At 47.8% G+C, this 18,468-nt stretch overlaps 1 protein-coding gene across 6 annotated transcripts in view; it reads right to left on the bottom strand.

Annotated features, from left to right (window-relative positions):
- Positions 1-18,468, bottom strand: part of PTK2B (protein tyrosine kinase 2 beta) — a 124,221-nt gene that overhangs the window by 57,394 nt on the left and 48,359 nt on the right. For 4 of the 6 annotated variants that reach the window (XM_007097095.3, XM_007097097.3, XM_007097098.3 and 1 more), the window contains exon 2: positions 3,131-3,371. In XM_007097095.3, coding sequence (XP_007097157.1) covers positions 3,131-3,334 — 204 coding nt within the window. In that variant the 5' untranslated portion in view covers positions 3,335-3,371. Of the gene's footprint in view, positions 1-3,130; positions 3,372-12,233; positions 12,319-18,468 lie in introns of those variants that run through there. The other 2 variants (XM_007097096.3, XM_007097100.3) reach the window with 2 other exon arrangements.

The raw sequence follows: 18,468 nt of genomic DNA, 5'->3' as shown, positions 1-18,468 counted from the left end.
AAGGGCTCTGACACCTATTCAGTTAACCAAGCAAACGCATGAGTCATTCTTGTCTCCTTCCTTTCTCTCCCTCCCTACATCCAGTTAATCATCAAATTCTCTTAACTCTGCCTCCTTAGATGTACTCAGATGTGTTGACTTGTCTTTGCTCCAATGTCACTCCCTTAGTTCAGGTCCTCATCATTTCCCACTTGCACTATGGCCACAGCTCCCTAATCCATGTCCCCAGCCTTTCCTCTCTCCTGCCCTTTTTGTGCTGCTATCAGAGTTGAGGGAAAACATATCCCCAAATTATTTTCCAGAGAACTAGTGGCCCACCTTTTAAAGGAAGGGTTTCTTAGGCAAATAAGAAATGACTTAGTTATGAAAACATCTCCTCTGTGGCCCTTTTTTAGTGATTTACCACACATATCAGCATATTTAAGGTTCTGGGAAGTCCTGTCACAAAGAATCTATTTGGAATTGTTTAACCAAGGATTTCCCAGACTTCTTTGACCATAAAACCCCTTCTCCTGGACATACTTCTTAACATCTTGCAGGATATTATATACTGTTCGAAAACACCAATCTGGCCATCTTACTTCTCTCTTTGAAAATAGGACAGGGAAGTGGATAAACATTAAAAGAAGACAATTTGAACTTTATTCTATGAGCAATTAAAAATCCTTGGACTTCTGAGTGGGGGAAATGACCTAATATTCACTTAATCAGTAGCTTCCAATGATTGAGCTCCTACTGTCTGATAGGTTTTTCTCATATACCACTTCAGTTCTTACAAGACTAAGGTGGGCATAATCCCCAAGTGAGGAGACTGAAGTCAGGTTGGTTAAGTATTGGGCCTAAGGTCATATAACCTATAAAGGTGGACTCGTATCTGGCTCAGGCTCTAGTTGGCTTAAAAAAAATTTTTTTTTAATGTTTTATTTATTTTTGAGACAGAGAGAGACAGAGCATGAGCAGGGGAGGGACAGAGAGAGACGGAGACACAGAATCCAAAGCAAGCTCCAGGCTCTGAGGCATCAGCACAGAGCTCAACGTGGGGCTCGACTCACAAACCACGAGATCATGACCTGAGCCAAAGTCGGATGCTCAACCGACTGAGCCTCCCAGGCGCCCCAAATTGGCTTTAAAGCCATGGCTGTTTGCAATAAGCAGGTGCCATTTTACCTGCAGGGCAGATTGGAAATAGGCAAATCTAAGGCTTGGACATAAATTCCTAGAAGGCCATCACTTCTTTCTTTGTTCTTCTTTACCTTTGCTCTCACACCCAGATAATGCCTTGAGTACTAGCCATTCTTCTTAGGCTTGGGTCCCATTTTCTTTTCTATAGTCCCACTATATATATATATATATATATATTTTTTTTTTTTCCTTATGCACTCAGCACATCATCAGCTCCAGGATAGCTCCTCTCTTGCTTAAAAACTTTGTGTTTCTCCCTAGTGCCTGTCCAAGTCCAAATTTCTCAGCCTGACATTCTAAGCCCTCCCTTAACTGCCATCAACTTTCCTTTCTGATCTTAACTTTGACACTTTTCAAAATATTACACATATTACCCCAACTGAACTACTCACTATTTAGCAGCCTTCCTGCTTTTGTTCTTGCTCTTCCCTACTGTTGGAAAGTACCTATCTTTTGGTGTCCCTTTTCACTATAACTCCGTAGAACAAGTCCTAATCTAGACCAATCAGATGCTCTTAGGTTTTCAGTGTAAAGGGCAAGGAGGTGCCCCACCCCCTCCAAACTCAGAGGGCAGGTTAACTTCTGAAAATTAAACTAGTAAAACCCACAGTGGATGACATCAGCCAACTGCAAAGATAATATACCCAAAGGAAGTCTCAAGAAGCAGGTAGTTAAGGAGATATGAAAACATCTCCCTGGAAGAAGGTACCCAGCGCTTATTCTGAGGACACAACACTACCTACATTTCTGGAACCATAAGATGAGCAAACAAGGCACTTTCAAATCAGTTACAGGGAGCACAGGGAATAACTGAACCGTGATCAACTGTGCTAACTGGCCAAGGCAGTGACTCAATCAATTACATTCTGCTCTGGTGTGTTGAAACATAGCTTGTGCTGTAATAGACAGAAGGCAGGTAAGGAGAAAAATGTGGAGTGGCTGCTTCCAGCACCAACTAGAAGAGACACTGAGTTTGGGGGATACTGACTTTTGGGACAGGGGAAGGATCGGGGATGAAGGGATTGGAAGGAGTTCATCCAGCTTTCTCAAAGCTGGTTAGTTTTCCCCAAAGTCCTGTGTTTCCTTTGTTCAAATGACAAACCCACCAAGGCACATTTTGAAAACCAATCTGGCTTTCTTTTGCATCATCAGAAAGGGATACACTGGGCAGTGAAAAGGGATATCCTCAGTGTATCTATCTCATGGGGTTCTTGGGAGGATTCAATGAGATAATGTGTGTTGAGGGATGGATATAGGCTGTACAAAGTAATTGTTCTATAAATGCATGTGTTTAAAATTAGTGTACTGTAGGTCTGCCTTTGACAACAAGTTCTTATACATCTGCTTAAGGTAAACTGGCTTCCTGGCATCTAGGTGCCTGGATGATGGTGGGCACCCACACCTGCAAAACAGGCTCCATGACCCTGGATGAGAATGAGCCAATTGAAGCCTTGTCTTAGAAAGGGCCTGACGACCATCCACCTGGTCTAGGGCGTCTGTAGTTCATTATCATCCTCCAACCTCCTTTCTCTAAACGCTAAGCATATGTCTTACACCATTTTTGTTCAATTTTCAATGTCATCACTTGCATGTGTCTCTAACCCCAATTATGTCAGAGTGTATACTCCTTGAGGGTGGAGGCTCTTATGTCCCTTGCAGGGCTTCAAATGTGATAAATCTTCAATAAGTTGAAATGAGATGAATTAAAGATAAGGCAAATGATCTTGGGTTCAAATGAAGACTATAAAATCTGTCCCCCCAGTGAACTTGGTTGCAGACCCCCAGGGAGGGGAGCTGGTGCTACAGGCTGAGAGTGTCTCTCCTGGTGTCCCCATCCCAGAGAGTGGACACAGGAGAGCCTGCTAGGCTGAAGGAGGGCTGTTCAGCTGCCCTGGAAGGGGACAGACAGACCAGAGGCAGACAATTGGATAGAGCCCGCCACACTTACCTGGATCTCTGTCTGCACAGTGCATTTAACCAACTTGAAGTTCTTCCCGGTGTTGAAGCTGTTACTATAGAAGCACACCTTGAGGATCCGCACGTCTTCCTTTTCCACATCTACTGGCACCACCACCATGGGCTCTGGGGGGCCTTCAGGCCGACGTAACGTGCCCACCTTCACTCGGCTCAGGGGCTCGGACACCCCAGACATTCTCTCAGGCGGCAGCTAGGACCGGCACATCTCAGTCCTGTGGAGACAGCAGAGGGACAGCCCCAAAATGAGTCCGAGTAGGCCCCCATGCCTCATGCCCCAGGGAGGGCACTCACCAAGCTCCAGGACCCAGCAAACCACACTTGCTCCCATTCTCAAAAACTCCCCTTAAAGGCATCCAGCTTTATTGACTGGGGGAAGCTGAAACACAAAGGAGCAGTTTGCATCAACATCCGGGTATAAAACCCCGGGACCTTGAGTTCCCGGGCTGAGAGCATTCTCTTCTAGAAGCCCCTCTCTCCATCACATTTCTCCTCCCACACTGACTCCAGGCAAGAGGCCCACATTTTGCAAGCACAGCTGCGGGAGGAGGCGGCCACAGCATGGTTCCAAGGCACAGCTGAGCAGAAAAAGCAAAGAGCGAGACAGTAGAAAATAGCAGGAGAGAAACAGGGACAAGAGAAGAAGCAGAATCGGAGAATGGGTGGCCCGGAGGGAGCCTCAATGGAGAAGGCAGGAAAGGGCCCAGGTGGGGGGCCTGTCCATGAGCTGATGGCATTGTCTGCCCCCACCCGCAGCTGCCAACCTGAACTTCCTGGGCAGGAGGCCTCAGTCCCACAGGAACTCATCATACAGCACATGGTTCATTGCACACAGGAGAATTCAAGAGGAATAGCACTCCCACAGCTCAATGTGGGAGGTCCTCTGCCAGGTGGGAGAGGGCTGGGCTGGGACCCTAGAAGATCCAGCCCAGTTTGGATGACAGTTTGGTCAACACTTCCATAGACTGTGAGAATCCTAGGAATCTTGAGCTCTCTCTGAGTCCCTGCAAAATAGCTCCTGTCCTCTTGATCCAACACAACCCTATAGGGTTTACTTCTCATTGCTCTAAAGCACGAACACCCCAAGGAAACAATGCAAGTTTTATCTGCAGGCTGGTGGTGTCAACCTTGGCTCCGCATTAGCATCCCCTGGGAAGCTTTTAAGAAAGCCTAAATCCGGCTCTGTGCCCAGAGATGGCCACTGAGTTGGCCTGTGGGGAGACCTGGCATTTTTAAGTTTCCAAGGATTTTTCTAACATTTAGCCTGGGCCGGGAGCCACCTTTCTCGACTAACCTTAGCTCTCATTCTGAACTAATTCTTACAGAAAAATTATCTCCCCTCTAACAAGACACTGTAATTCTAGGGGGACGTTTTTAGACCAGCAGTTGGGGGCAAAAGAATGGAACTGGCAATGTGAAAACACAAATGTGGAGGCAGGATTTTAGAAGCGGAACCAAAGTCATGGTAATCCATTCACACAGTGCTGGACACTAGCAGGGAAGATGTTGACAGTCATTGGCTTCAAGGACTTGTCCCTTTTTTAAGTAGCCAGTGTGTATCATGAGGGCACAAAGGAGATGCTGTGAGGATGAGGGAAAAGCAGGGCATGTCCCTTCCATCAGGGGTGGCCAGACAATGGGCAGAACACCAGTCTCAGTCCTCAAGGGCAGCCAGAATTTGAGACAAGACAGAAGGAGAAAAGAATATCCAGTCTCCTTTATTTTAGAGGCTAGTATGTATATTCTAGAAGTATCCATGCCATTTTCCTTTTTTTAAATGTTTATTTATTTATAATTTTGAGAGAGAGGGAGAGAGAATGAGGGGGGGTGCAGAGAGCCAGGGGATGGAGGATATGAAGCTGTGGGACAGAGCGCGAGGCTCAAACTCATGAACCATGAGATCATGACCTGAACTGAAGTCAGATGCTTTACTGACTGAGCCACCCAGGTGTCCCTGTGCTATTTTTCAATAAATATCCACTGAACATGTCCTGTGTGCCAATACTCTGGTATGTGCTGTGCATGAACCTCCGTTTCCCCCATACTCTCAACAAAGTGTCCATAGGAAATAGCTTGAGAGGCAACCCTGGGAAGCCCTTTGAGGGAGTGGGAAATGCATGGTAGGGAAGGGAAGACAGCCAAAGGAGGGTTTTCAATGGAGTTGTCACTAAGGCAGCTGCAGTGCAGTCCTGCTGGGGACTCTGGGAGCTGGGACATGCCGTAGATGTGCTGCGGACCTGCTCCACCAATGGAGGGCAGGGAGGAGGATTGGGGGTATTTATACACCTTTTCTTTCTTTTTTTTTTAATATATGAAATTTATTGTCAAATTGGTTTCCATACAACACTCAGTGCTCATCCCAAAAGATGCCCTCTTCAATACTCATCATCCACCCTCCCCTCCCTCCCATCCCCCATCAACCCTCAGTTTGTTCTCAGTTTTTAAGAGTCTCTTATGGTTTGGTTCTCTCCCACTCTAACCTCTTTTTTTTTTTTTATACACCTTTTCTTACAGACGTCATTCCTAGCATTGCCAGCCAGTTCTACACAAGGGCAGAGCGGACTCGGGAGCCAGAGAAAGTCGCAGGCAAAAAGATGCAAATGTTGGTAGGCAGAAGTAAGCAGGAGAATACTGGAATGTCAAGGCCCAAGGGGCTATTAGATGGGACAATGACAGATCTGCTACAGGATATGAAGAGGAGGGAAGGTGTGCCCCTAAAGAGCATACACTCTAGTCATGGAGACACACACACACACAGCACTAGGCATACACATAACAGGTCCCAGATTCAGGAAATGCTGTGTCTATTGAGCCAGGGGCCCCATGACCACTGGGTATCTATTCGTGTAGACTAGTGTTCAGGTAGGGGCTTCATGATGCAGTTTTGTAAAATAGGTGTTGGGGTAAGAAGGAAATGGAGTGGCACACGGCGTCCATCCCCGTGGACTGGATGGAAGTCAAAGGGCCTGTATTCCAGAAGCTGTTTGGAAACCAGGGGCACAATCAGTGCTGTCATGTTGCCTAGTGGGGACATGGATTCCGAGCTGGGGAGAAGGGCTATGCCCACATCTGTAGGTCACAACGCCTGGCTTCCGGGCGTCCACGATGAAGGGGGTGGGCTGCCTTTCAGGAGATGCCCCCTGGCCCAGACAGCACTCTCATCCAAAGGGTGCTGGTGCCAGTGAGCACACAGGGGATGCCCCAGGGACTCCCTGCAACATGGGGGAAGAATTGGAGAGAGGATAGCCAAGTAGAAATAGCATGTCAGTAAAATGCAAAAGATCTGGTGCAACCCGGGCACCCCCATTTTCACATATTCTGTGAGCCATTGGCTGAAGTTAAGAGTGAAGCAGAGGAGAGGTTCTGACAGGCAGAACAAGGGGCAGAGATAGAGCAGGTGAGTTAGAAATCTTTGCATGGGACAGAGGCCAGGGCAAGTCTGGCGGTGGGCGGTGGGGGGGAGGTGCTTGGTGAGGAAGGGATTAGACCGCCATGGCTCAGGTCATGGTCTCCTTGGTTGTGAGCTCGAGCCCCGCCTCGGGCTCTGTGTGACAGCTCAGAGTCTGGAGCCTGCTCTGCATTCTGTGTCTCCGGCTCCCTCTGCCCCTCCCCCGCTTGTGCTCTGTCTCTCTCTTTCTCAAAACTAATAAATAAACATAAAAAAAAATCAAATGTATGCAGCTGCCATCAGTCAATGAAATGTGGTGCTTTTAAATTGGAGCAGCCAAGAGGCTGGAAGCATGTGATCAGGACACGGAGCAAAAGGAACTCTCGTTCATTGTTGGTGCAAACTTTGGAAGACAGTTGGACGGTTTCTTACAAAACTAAACATATTCTTACCATACGATCCAGCAATAGTGCTCCTTAGTATTTACCCAAAGGAGTTGAAAACTTATGTCCACACAAAAACCTACACATGGATGTTTATAGCAGCTTTATTCATAACACCAAAACTCAGAAGCAACCAAGATGGCCTTCAGTAGGTGAATGGGTAAATAATCTGTGGTACATCCAGACGATGGGATATTATTCAGTGCTAAAAAGATAGGCTCTATCAAGCCACAAGGAGACGGGGAGGAAACTTAAATGCATCTAACTGAAAGAAGCCCATCTGAAAAGGGTACACACTGTTTGATTTCCACTATATGCCATTCTGCAAAAGGCAAAACTACAGAGACAGTAGAAAGATCAGTGGCCGCCAGGGGCTGGGGGAAAGAAGAGATGTACAGGCGGAATACAGAGGATTTTTAAGGCACTGCAGACACTCTGTGTGATATTATAATGATGGATATCTACCATTATACATTTGTCCAAACTCATGGAGTGTATAACGTCAAGAGTGAACCCTAACGTAAATTATGGATGCTGGGGGTGGTGGTGATGTGAAGCCTGTCGTAGTAAACGTACCACTCTGGTGGGGGGACAGCCATAGTGGGGGAGGCTGTGCATGAGTGTGGGTGGGGGTATATGGGAAATCTCTGCCCCTTCCTCTCAGTTTTGCTGTGAACATAAAACTGTGCCAAAAAAAAAAAAATAACAAAGTCTATTCAGAAAAAAATGGAATGATGAGAAACCACAGCTTGATAGTTGACCCCCATTACCCAGACTGACTGGGCAGTGACCAGCCCATTCAGGAGCCAGCCTCCACCTCTGCCCTGAGCAAAGAGAAACATTCATAGTCTACATCTGACTGAACACAGTCCACCCAGACTGATGCATTGGCCACCACCAACATGCCTCGAGGACCCTGGTTTCTTATCTTCATCAGTTTTTCCAGGCCTTTGGTTTAGGAGCCATCATTTCTAGTGGTCAACATGGCTCTTGTTGAAATGCTTCTGCAAAACCTTTTCAGTCACTCAGGATCTACTTCTCCCTTCAGCTGGAGCTAGGTCCTGCAGGTCTGCCTTTAATCCTTTGCAGCAGTATCCTCCAGATATTTTTCCAAGAATGTAAGTGCTTTATACTTAAGCATCTCCTTGGAGATGGGCATGGATGAGTATGCCCATTTTAGAGATGAGAAAACATGAGAAATTTTTAAGCCATCTGGTCAAGGATTCCTGCTTGTTGAGTAGCAAACTTGGATCCCAGAGCAGATCTGAATTCAAGTACAAAGTTTTTCGCACTTTCCCATCTGCCTTTGAAAAAGGTAGTATCTCTTGATATTACTGACGTTGGCACAAACTCCATGTGAGGAGGAATGTGTCAACTTGGCATTGAATATCCTCAGTCTGTGAAGGATCCTGATGTCCTCCAGCTTAGGGAGCATCACCTCCCCAAGCTTGGTCTCAGTTGTGAGAGTCCCCGGAGGGGACTCACGTGTTTGGTCAAAAGACGCAGGCCCGGAAAGGTGGTACCACATCTCCACTGACACATGGAAACTTCCTCAAGGGCACCCCAAACTCCCATCTGTCAGCGCTGATCTGCAATGGACTGCCAAGGGATCCCCCCAAAACTCCCTGAAGCAGAGTAACTGAAAGGTGTGATGTAAGGAATCGTCAGCCACCTGCCTTCAGGGTCTTGGAGAACATAGCTCTCAACATCACGTGCGAGTTTCTCTTCTTGTCAGTTCCAGCTCATTTTCTGGCCAGTTCTAAAACCCTGGGCAAGCTCCTTAACCTCTCTTGGCCTCCTTTTCCTCACCTATAAAATGGGGGTAATGCTCCCTGCTCTGTTTGCCTTATAGAAAGTTTGTGAGGACAAAGTGCAAACATGTAAATGAAAATTCATCATAAGCAATAAAGCTGAGTGCAGATGAAAGGCTTTATCATCATGGTTATCACTTGCCTATTTCCCAAAACCTTGTCTGACTATCTGTAGTCCCCATATCTTGTTCCCCCTTCCAAAGGCTCTTGGGGAGAGGTGTGTGTGTGTGTGTGTGTGTGTGTGTGTGTGTGTGTAAATTCAGATTTGCAGCATTGGCCAATTTCCATGGTGTAAATATTCCCACTATGGCTGATTTCAAGCCACCAACATGTGTCACTGAACACAGAGTTGGGAGATATGAGAGTAACCCACTGACTGTAGCTCCCCTGTTTCTGACAACTGAACTTGTCTATTTCTCCAGCTCTTGCCTGATTACTTGAATTTCTCATCACTAGCTTGTCTCTGTATTTTGATGATCCTTAAATCCTTTGACTCTCAACCTGTGAGCCAAAAGTGTCGTCCCTTCTTCCAGTCAAGACCTGGCCCCCTCCCCCCAGCCTGGTAATCCCTCCCTGCATCTCATCCCTGCCCCAGCCCCTGTGAGCAGTGTGAGAGGAGAGAAGGTCCTCTGGCACCCGCGGAAACTCTGGACCTGAGCCATCACGGCCTCCAGCGTGCCTCCCAACCCAGATCTGCCCAAATCCAAGTCAAAGAATAACAAACACAAGGAAATGCGCTCAAATTAAAACAGGAAAGGTTTTGATTGGCTAAAAGAATGCCTTGGCCCAAACCTGTAAAGGGTAGTACGGGAACCTGCATAATCTCTGAGTCCCTGAAGTCGTCAGGAAGAAAATTAATGATACTCTTCCTGAATGGCAAAACATTCACCTGCTGAAAGGATGGGGTCCTGAAGCAGGGTTTAAATCCCTTCAGAGCCTCTGGGTTACCACTGTGCCCAGGGCTGTGTTCATGGCAGGGGAAGCTGACAGGGTCACAGGCATCAGCATCACAGAAAAATACAACGTTGCCCTTGAAGACGTTGGAGTGGAACCGTACGTCTTTATTGGACACATACTGTGTGCCAGGAATTTATGTAGGTGATCTCTGATTCTCCAGAAAATTCTGCAGGATGGGTAATGATAGCTTCATACCCCCCAAAAGGGAAACTGAGGCCTAGTGAGATGACCTTGTCCAGATCATACAGCTGGTAAGCGGCAAACACTTAAGGCCACCATGTTGCCTCACTCTGAAGTCCATTGTGAGTAATGCCCCAGACTTGCATGGCATGGCAGCTCCAAGCACATGAGTTTTTTTTTTTTTAATGTTTATTTAATTTTGAGACAGAGAGAGACAGAGCATGAGTGGTGGAGGGGCAGAGAGAGAGGGAGACACAGAATCAGAAGCAGGGTCCAGACTCTGAGCTGTCAGCACAGAGCCCGACACGGGGCTCAAACTCACAAACTGTGAGATCATGACCTGAGCCGAAGTCGGTCGCTCAACCGACTGAGCCACCCAGGCGCCTCCAAGCACATGAGTTTTAAACCCAGGGTCAAATGAGTCAGATGTGTGCACCTTCTCTCTGACATCATGCCACTGTTCCGACTAACGGTCCCCACTCCATGCTCCCTCAGATCATGGGCAGGACTTCTAATCCTCGAGACTATGCATTTTACCCTCAGGACTCTCAGCATCCACTCTCACGTCTGGTTCTCTGAGAGGCCAAGCTTCAACGTCACCTGCCAAAGACTAGAGGGCTGGCGTCATGTCCTGCCACCACCATGCTTAGGGGGTAGTAGCCAGCTCTGCCACCAACTGGCTCTGAGGCCTGAAGACATCAGTCCAGAGGGGTTGGAGTTCCCAAGCAGGAGCAGGTAGGTGGCCAGGAGCAGGTGATGGCCTTTGATGCCAGTGCCCATGGCAAAATGGGAAAAATTAGGACCCTCTAGAGAATCCATCATAAAGCCCAATGGATTATTTTTGAAGAGCTGTCTTTTATTCTAACATTATGCCTTTCTACCTTTGTTGGTTTTCCAATGCTCGTTTATTCATCAAGTGACAAGGATAGTCTTTGGCGAATGACATTGAGCTTGGCTTCTCAGAGAACCAGATGTCAGAGCGACTGCTGGGAGTCCTGAGGGTAAAATCCTTCTCTCGAGGATTGAAAGTTCTGCCCGTGATCTGAGGGAGCATGGAGAGAGACCATTGCATGATATCAGGGAGAAGGCACACTCACCTGACTCATCAGATCTAGGCTTAAAACTCATGTCCTTGAGGCTGTCATGCCATTTAAGTCTGGGGCATTACTCACAATGCACTTCAGAGTCGGGCAACATGGTGGCCTTAAGTCTCTGCCATTTACCAGCTGCGTGATCTGAACAAGGTCACCTTGCTAAGCTTCAGTTTCCTCTCTTGTTTTATGAGGCTGACACTACCTATCCTGCAGAATTTTCTGGAGAATCAGAGGTTACCTCTGTAAACTCCCTGGCACATGTATTTTTTAAGTGCCTGTGACTTGGCAGAAGACAGGATCAGAAACCCAATACCAGTCTCTCCTTGTAAAACATTAGCCTGGCCTAGTGAGTCCAGGATCAGCCCCTTCTGTCTCCACTGCTCTGAGGCTGCCTTTTCGCCAACACCCACCTTCCTCCAGCCACCTGCCCACCTGAAGGGATCACCCCTACCTCCCACTCTTTGCACGCACGTAGGGCCATCGTCTGTCCTGACAACACCACAGAAGCATGGAAGGAAGCCTCATGGGAGACAGTCACAACATAAGCCCCTTGGATCTAGCAGAAGCCAGAATGTCATGAGACACACGCTTTATTTCCACTCTGTCTCTGAGTCACTTCCTCTTGCTGTTTCCACATCAACGGAATGGGGAACACATGCCTTTCCTCTGCAAAGGCCTGCGGAGAGCAGCCGCTTAACTAATTGGCAGTGACCTTGCAGTCTCAGGGAGCCAGGCCTGCATTTCTGGGCAAGTCGGGCCCCGCTGGTGCCACGCAGCACACTCCCCCCCTCCGAGCCTAGGCCCTTTCAGCCCCGGTTCCCGAGGGGCCAGCGCCGTGCCCACTCTGGGACCGCCCAATCAGTTACTTGGTTAATCCCTTCCCCTCAGCTCCAAGCATCCCTCCCCGTCACCTCTCTAAGGAAGGAACCAGAAAGGTTGTGATTATCCCCAGCTATAATTCAATGTAATTCAAAAAGCATTTCTTGAGGCTCTACACATTTGCAGCTCGCCGTCCCCCCACACATCACCCACTTGGGATCATTCTGTTGCCAGCACCTGCCAGCCCAGAGGCCCGCTGATGTGGGGCTGGCTGTCAGCTGGGGGGATGGAGGGGTGCAACAGAGACTCATGACCCTGTCTCCCTTACTGTTCTTTTCACTAGTTCAAGGACTTTGATCCCTAGAGCTAGGCAGATTCTGCTTACCTCCTGTGTGGCCTCTGGGCTCCACTGCTTTCCCCAACCTTGCTCCTTGTAGGCCAGTTCATGAGTGGCTGTGGCTACTTTTGTCTCTCCTTCCTCCCTTCCCCTTCCCTCCTCCCCATCCTCCCTTCCCCCTCCCCCACCTTTCCTTCCTTCCTCCCTCCCCTCTCCTGGTCTTCCCTTCTGCTCCTCCCCCCATTTCTGCCTTCCTATGTTTTCGGGGCCATGCCAGGCTCCAGAAGAAGGAAGAGGGTCCCTGTCCAGCAGAGATTCATAATCTGGTCAAGAGGAAAGAGATAAACACAAACTAGGCACAGCGTGATATGGGATCTGACAGGGGTCCATGCTTGTCCGCTTGAGGAGCCCAGAAGACCACTTGCCTATGGGGGCCCCAGGATCTCAGGACGATCGGGAAACCGCATTACATAACGCAGGGCTGGTGAGGAGGGTGGTGAGGGTGTTGGGAAATGAGAGGAGATGGTGGCAACGTGCTAAAGAATTTGAACTTTGCCCTGTGGAGAAGCAGATTTTTATTTAAAATATATAATTCTGGGGGCGCCCGGGTGGCTCAGTCGGTTAGGCGTCTGACATCGGCTCAGGTCATGCTCTCATGGTTTGTGGGTTTGAGCCTTGCTTGCTGGCGGTGCAGAGCCTGCTTCGGGATCCTCTGCCCTCCTCTCTCTCCCCCTCCCCCCCCAAATAAATACACGTTAAAATATGTATATTTATATGATGCTGCTCACAGGACGAAGCACAGGTGTGAGCTGGGAGGCAGCAGAGCAGTCTGGATGAGGCCCGGGTAAGCGTTTCAGAACTGGTAATGCAGCGAAAAGGTGACCTGATTGGTAGCATTTGCCAATTTCCCCGGTGTAAATGCTTCCATGGCTGATTGCCAGTTGCCCATGTGGCTTTGCTGAAAGTGGATTAGGGGAGGAATGGGTGCTGTCAGCTTGTGAGAGCTGGTTCCGGCACACCACTGCCTGGACAGTGGTTCGGACAGACGCGGCGGGGGTGAGGGGTGTGCAGATTTCAGAGTCAGACTTCACAGGACTTGCCTCCAGCTGCTTCTGACCCTCGACCCTCGGGGTCTGGCCCTGCAGCCTCACCACCGGCACCCGGAGATAGCAATATACAAGGTGCACAGAAGCACAGGGTTTTCAGATGTGTGTTTCCCTCCAAGGGGCTTCTGTTACTGTCCAACCTCTTAAAGGGTGTAGCTTTCAAAACCACATTCTTTGTCATCTCTAACCTGAAACTAAATTCTTCTCCAGCTTCTCCACTTTGAGGCATGATCTCAACTTTTTCCTTTTCTCCCAGCCTTCCACTCCAGCGAATCTCCTTTCCCTGTCTGTGTGCGTTACAGAGTTGGCTGTTGAGCAGGGAAATTTGGCACTGTGACCAGTCAGTGCTTCAGTTGGGTATTTGACTGGGTTTCCCCCATTTTCTTAAGAGGTTAATGAGGGGGCGCCTGGGTGGCTCGGTCGGTTAAACATCCGACTTCGGCTCAGGTCATGATCTCGCGGTTCGTGAGTTTGAGCCCCGCGTCGGGCTCTGTGCTGATGGCTCAGAGCCTGGAGCCTGTTTCAGATTCTGTGTCTCCCTCTCTCTGACCCTCCCCCGTTCATGCTCTGTCTCTCTCTGTCTCAAAAATAAATAAACGTTAAAAAAAAAAAGAGGTTAATAAGGAGGGCAGATGACAAGCAGGTGAATTCATAACCTGTCAAATGGTTTCTCCACCAACCGAGGATCCAGTGTCTATATTCACTTGGGGACCGACTGCTATTTTAATTGGCCCTTGTTCACACCTTTTAATTTGACATTAAGGAGTTTGTGGTTATCAAACAAGAAGCTCCAAGTTAAGCACAGGAGTGGGAGACATTTGGACTTTAATTTCAGGCCACAAAGGACCCCTGAAATCTGCATAGGTTGGTAAGACATGCCAAGTGTAATGAAACACAACTGGTGAAATGGGATAAATGTGAAGTTCTTCACGAAGATAAAAAAATAATCTTCCCCAAGCTGGGATGAGGAAGATGTAGTTTAGCAACAGCACGGGTTAAAAAAATGGGGTTTAAGTTATCTGTGAGCTCACTGTTAGTCACTGTGACATGGCTGCCAAAAAGATCAATGCATTTTGGGGCTACTAGAAAATCCCTAAAACAAGAGTGGTGACTTTCCCTGGGGCTCTGCGTAGACATGACCACATCAACAGCACTGCTGGCCCAGGCAGCCGGGGGGTTTGAGGGGCTGCATTCTAGGGGGAGGATATGCAGAGCCCTGGGACCCTGGGGGCTCTGTCATATGATGCAGGAGAGAAGGGAGAGTGGAGTCCTGGGAAGTGAGGACAGCATTGCTGGTTTCAAATGGTTATAGGGCCGGTCATGCAACAGGCAGACCCTACTTGCTCATCCAAGTCAAGGATTGAAAAACTGCAACAGAGAGACAGGAGGGAAGAGGGTCTTTACATTTGCAGGACCACACACTTTCCAGAGTATCTGCACTCTTGCTATCTTGTTGATTATTTCCCAAAGCAGGTGTCCTTCCCATTTGGAGGAGGAGAAAAAGTGACTGAGCAGCTTGCCTTTGTTAAGTGGCACAGGCAGGACCAGAACTCAGATTTCCCATCTTTTTTAAAGTTTATTTATTTACTTAGAGAGAGAGAGGGGGGCAGGGTCAGAGAGAATGAGAGAATCCCAACCAGGCTCAGTGCTGTCAGCACAGGAACCAGGAGATCATGACCTGAGCTGAAACCAAGAGTTGGACGCTTAACCAACTGAGCCACCCAGGCGCCCCTCAGATTTCCCACTTTAACCCAACAAATTCAAGTTTGTGCTTACAGCTCAAATCCATTCAGCAAGCCCCCCCCCCATCCCCCCACCGCCCCACTCTGGGCTTTGTCTCCACACACGCAGAGAGGATAGCTCAGATGAACACTGCTTTTCTGTGTGGCCCCAGTATTCTGCTCAAACAAAAACTTCCATGTAAGCTCACTAGTTTCTAGCCAGGAACTAGAACACCAGCCAAGGAACAGCAGCCTTGGATATATTAACATGCATAATGATGATGGCGATGTAAACTTTTATTTCTTTGTCATCTCTTATGGTACATTTGATAAACAGGAAAAAAATCAATAATACAAAGAAAACGCCCCCACTTTTCTTCCCACAAGAAAGTACAAAGCCAGTTCCAACAGTTGTCCCCTCGTCTATGACCACCTTGAAAACAGCTAAAACATCTTCGCGAACAAGCCTCTCCACCTGCCAATCCCCAGTCTGCTCCTCTTCACAAATCCAGTATACAAATTTGCTTTATATAAACACAAATCAAAACCATTAAACATGACCATGGCCCCCATCTGTACCCTGTAGCAATCAGCTTTCATTTTCCTGCGAATTGGATAGAAGAGCTATTTAGATGCCCCGTCAGGCAAGCAGGATGCCACCTGTGTGTGAAAATACTTGAGGAAATTAAAAATAGTTGGAGAAATCCTGGGCAGGTAAAAATGCTAATAAAAACAGCTTTGAGGTAGCACTACAAATCTATTAACTAAGTCAAGAAACCTGGAGAAAAATAATAAAGTCTTATGTTTATGGCCTTGAAATGAAACAGTCACAACTGGCAGAGTTGATTGAGAACTGGCTTTCTGAAGCCGAGCTGGTCAAATATAAAGCAACTCAGTGTACTGACCTGGTCACCCAACTTGGGGAAACGAATCCCATATATCTAAAAGGGGAGATCACAGAGCATTTGCACAAAGATGTTCATACCTGTGTGATTTATAACAGTGAGAGAGTAAAATCAGAACGAAATCCTCAGAGCAATGCTTAGGGGGGTTCTAGGCAATATCGATGATGACAAACTCTATGATTAAAGTATAAGCAGTGGTGATGCATGAAAATCTTAGTATAAAAATGTTAAGTGACAGGGAATGAAGCTTACATGCTGATTATAATGACGTAAAAATATATCTACATTTAGAATGACATATAGATAAAAGATATTAAGTTCTTTTACTGTTAAACTGGTTAAATATGTATAAAAAAAATCAGTGGCTTCCCTACAGATAGAAGGCAGCCCTCTTTCCATTGTCCATCTCTACCTCCCCCCGCAACACGGTCCTCCTTTCTGTGCTCTGTGCATAGCTCAGAGAGTGGCCAATCTCCCGGCCCCAAAGCTAGACTAGAGGGCAGACAGTCCCTGGAAATCCAGATTTCTGGATCCTCTCCACAATCAGGATTAGGGGTGAATAGGGTAGAGAGATAATATACCTGCCAAGAGAACCCCGGGACTACAGAATGTTACCTTCAACCGTAGACAGTCCTCTTAAGAGAGCAGAGCATTGGCAGCACCTGTGTACCTAAGACCCCGATTCCTTCTCCAGCCCTGAGACCCTGAGTATGTGTCCCCTTCCTCCCTCCCCCTGTGCATGCCCACCAAGGGCTCACTTCCGGGAACTAACAGCAGTTAACGCAGAGCACTTCCCTGGACCTTCCTGGGCCAGCACCTCATGTGCACACTGAGTCGGTTCAATCAACCCTAATAACACACCTAAAAGGTAGTAGGTACTGTTCTCATTCATCCTACAGATGAAGGAGGTGAGGCTGAGCAGAGTGACCTCCCGAAGGTCATACAGCAAGTAGAGAGCAGAGCTGTGGCTCAGGCAGAGCCCAGATGGGTGCCAGGTGAGGTCTCTTTACCCCTACACCCTGCAGTGATGTGGGGGCCAGGGCTGGCCGTGAAGGAGGCCTTGCTTGGCCCCCAGACACTCCCAGGGTACTGTGCTTTGAGATTCTGGATTATAATTATTAAAAAAGTAGACTGTTGGATCTGAAACATGTCTCAAATAGCACCTGGTCCCATGGCTTCCTCACCCTGGCTGTGTACACATATGTCAGTATATATATTGACAAAGACTCTCTCCTTGATCAGATTTCAGTTGGGTTCCTTTGGGTCCACTGCTCAACTAGACCTGAGCTTCAGCTTCTACCTCTATCCTCAAGGAGTCCATCTTTAGCAAGAATACTGCTAGGTAGGCTTAGCCAGTATTCCCCACCTTCTATAGCTGATTACTCTTGATATCTGATCAAATCTCCTGCCCCCCACCCCATCCCCATCCACTAGGTAATATTTGATGGCTCTGGTCAGCCTTCAACAGGAATCCTGTTAGGTCCATTTACATAAAGAATCACCCTAACCCTGGGGCGCCTGGGTGGCTCAGTTGGTTAAGCGTCTGACTCTTGGTTTTGGCTCAGGTCATGATCTCACAGGTCATGAATTTGAGACCTGCTTGGGGCTCCACACTGACAGCACAGAGCCTACTTGAAATTCTCTCTCTCTGCCTCTCCTCTGCTCTCTCTCAAAATAAATAAATAAACTTAAAAAAAAATTACTCTGCCCTCTTCACAATTTTCCATCCACTGATCCCTACACTGCTCCTTAGCTATAAATGCCTATTTTTTCTTGCTTTATTTCAATTTCTTTCCCCTACTGCAAAACCCCATTGTTGTAGTCCTCCTGAATAAAGTCTGCCTTACCATCTGTAACAAGTGTCTGAATAATTTTTCTGTAACAATCTAGATCTAAGTATATGCATACAATGCAAAGCTCAGTCCCACCCTAGTGAGTGGAGACCTCTAGGGCTGGGTCCAGCCTTCTATATGTTTAACTGACATCCCTGGTGATTCTGATACAAGCCCAAGGGCAGTGGGGGGTGGGGGGGACAGCCGGTTTGGACCCTGTCTCTCTGGTGAGAACTGAGCTTCAGAGAAACAACAGTGTGTGGGGATTCTTGGCTGGAACCCAGATCTCTCGATTCCCTGGCTGTAGGCCTCTCCCTACCAGGACGGGTTTGACAAATATTCAGTACAGCGATGGGTCTCACAGCATTGCAGTCAATTCTCACACGCAGGCCCTTTCTGGGTGACTCTGAGTATCTTATTTCAGAGCACAGTAGTGGTTTCTGTTTCAGTATTTTGTTACCCAAGCCCATTATTGGGAAATGGACAGAAAGAGAAGAAGCAGGTGGTTTCATTTATTCAGAGCTCAGAAAATTGGGGGGAACTCTTTTTAAAAACGCCAGCCACGGTGGTCTGAGGTCAGGCTCCTGAGCGCAGAGGTGAGAAACCCCCCAGCTTAGAGCCCTGTTTCCACAATCTTTCCAGCCCCTGCTCGAACTGGTGCAGGATCTTTTTCTTCCCTGGTTAGAACAACAAAACAAAACACAAAGGGAAAATCCAAC

This window comes from Panthera tigris, chromosome B1 (assembly GCF_018350195.1).
Source record: "Panthera tigris isolate Pti1 chromosome B1, P.tigris_Pti1_mat1.1, whole genome shotgun sequence".
NCBI classification, from domain to species: Eukaryota; Metazoa; Chordata; class Mammalia; order Carnivora; family Felidae; genus Panthera; species Panthera tigris.
The sequence above is the reverse complement of the archived record's forward strand: the minus strand, read 5'-3'. Positions and strand labels throughout refer to the sequence as shown.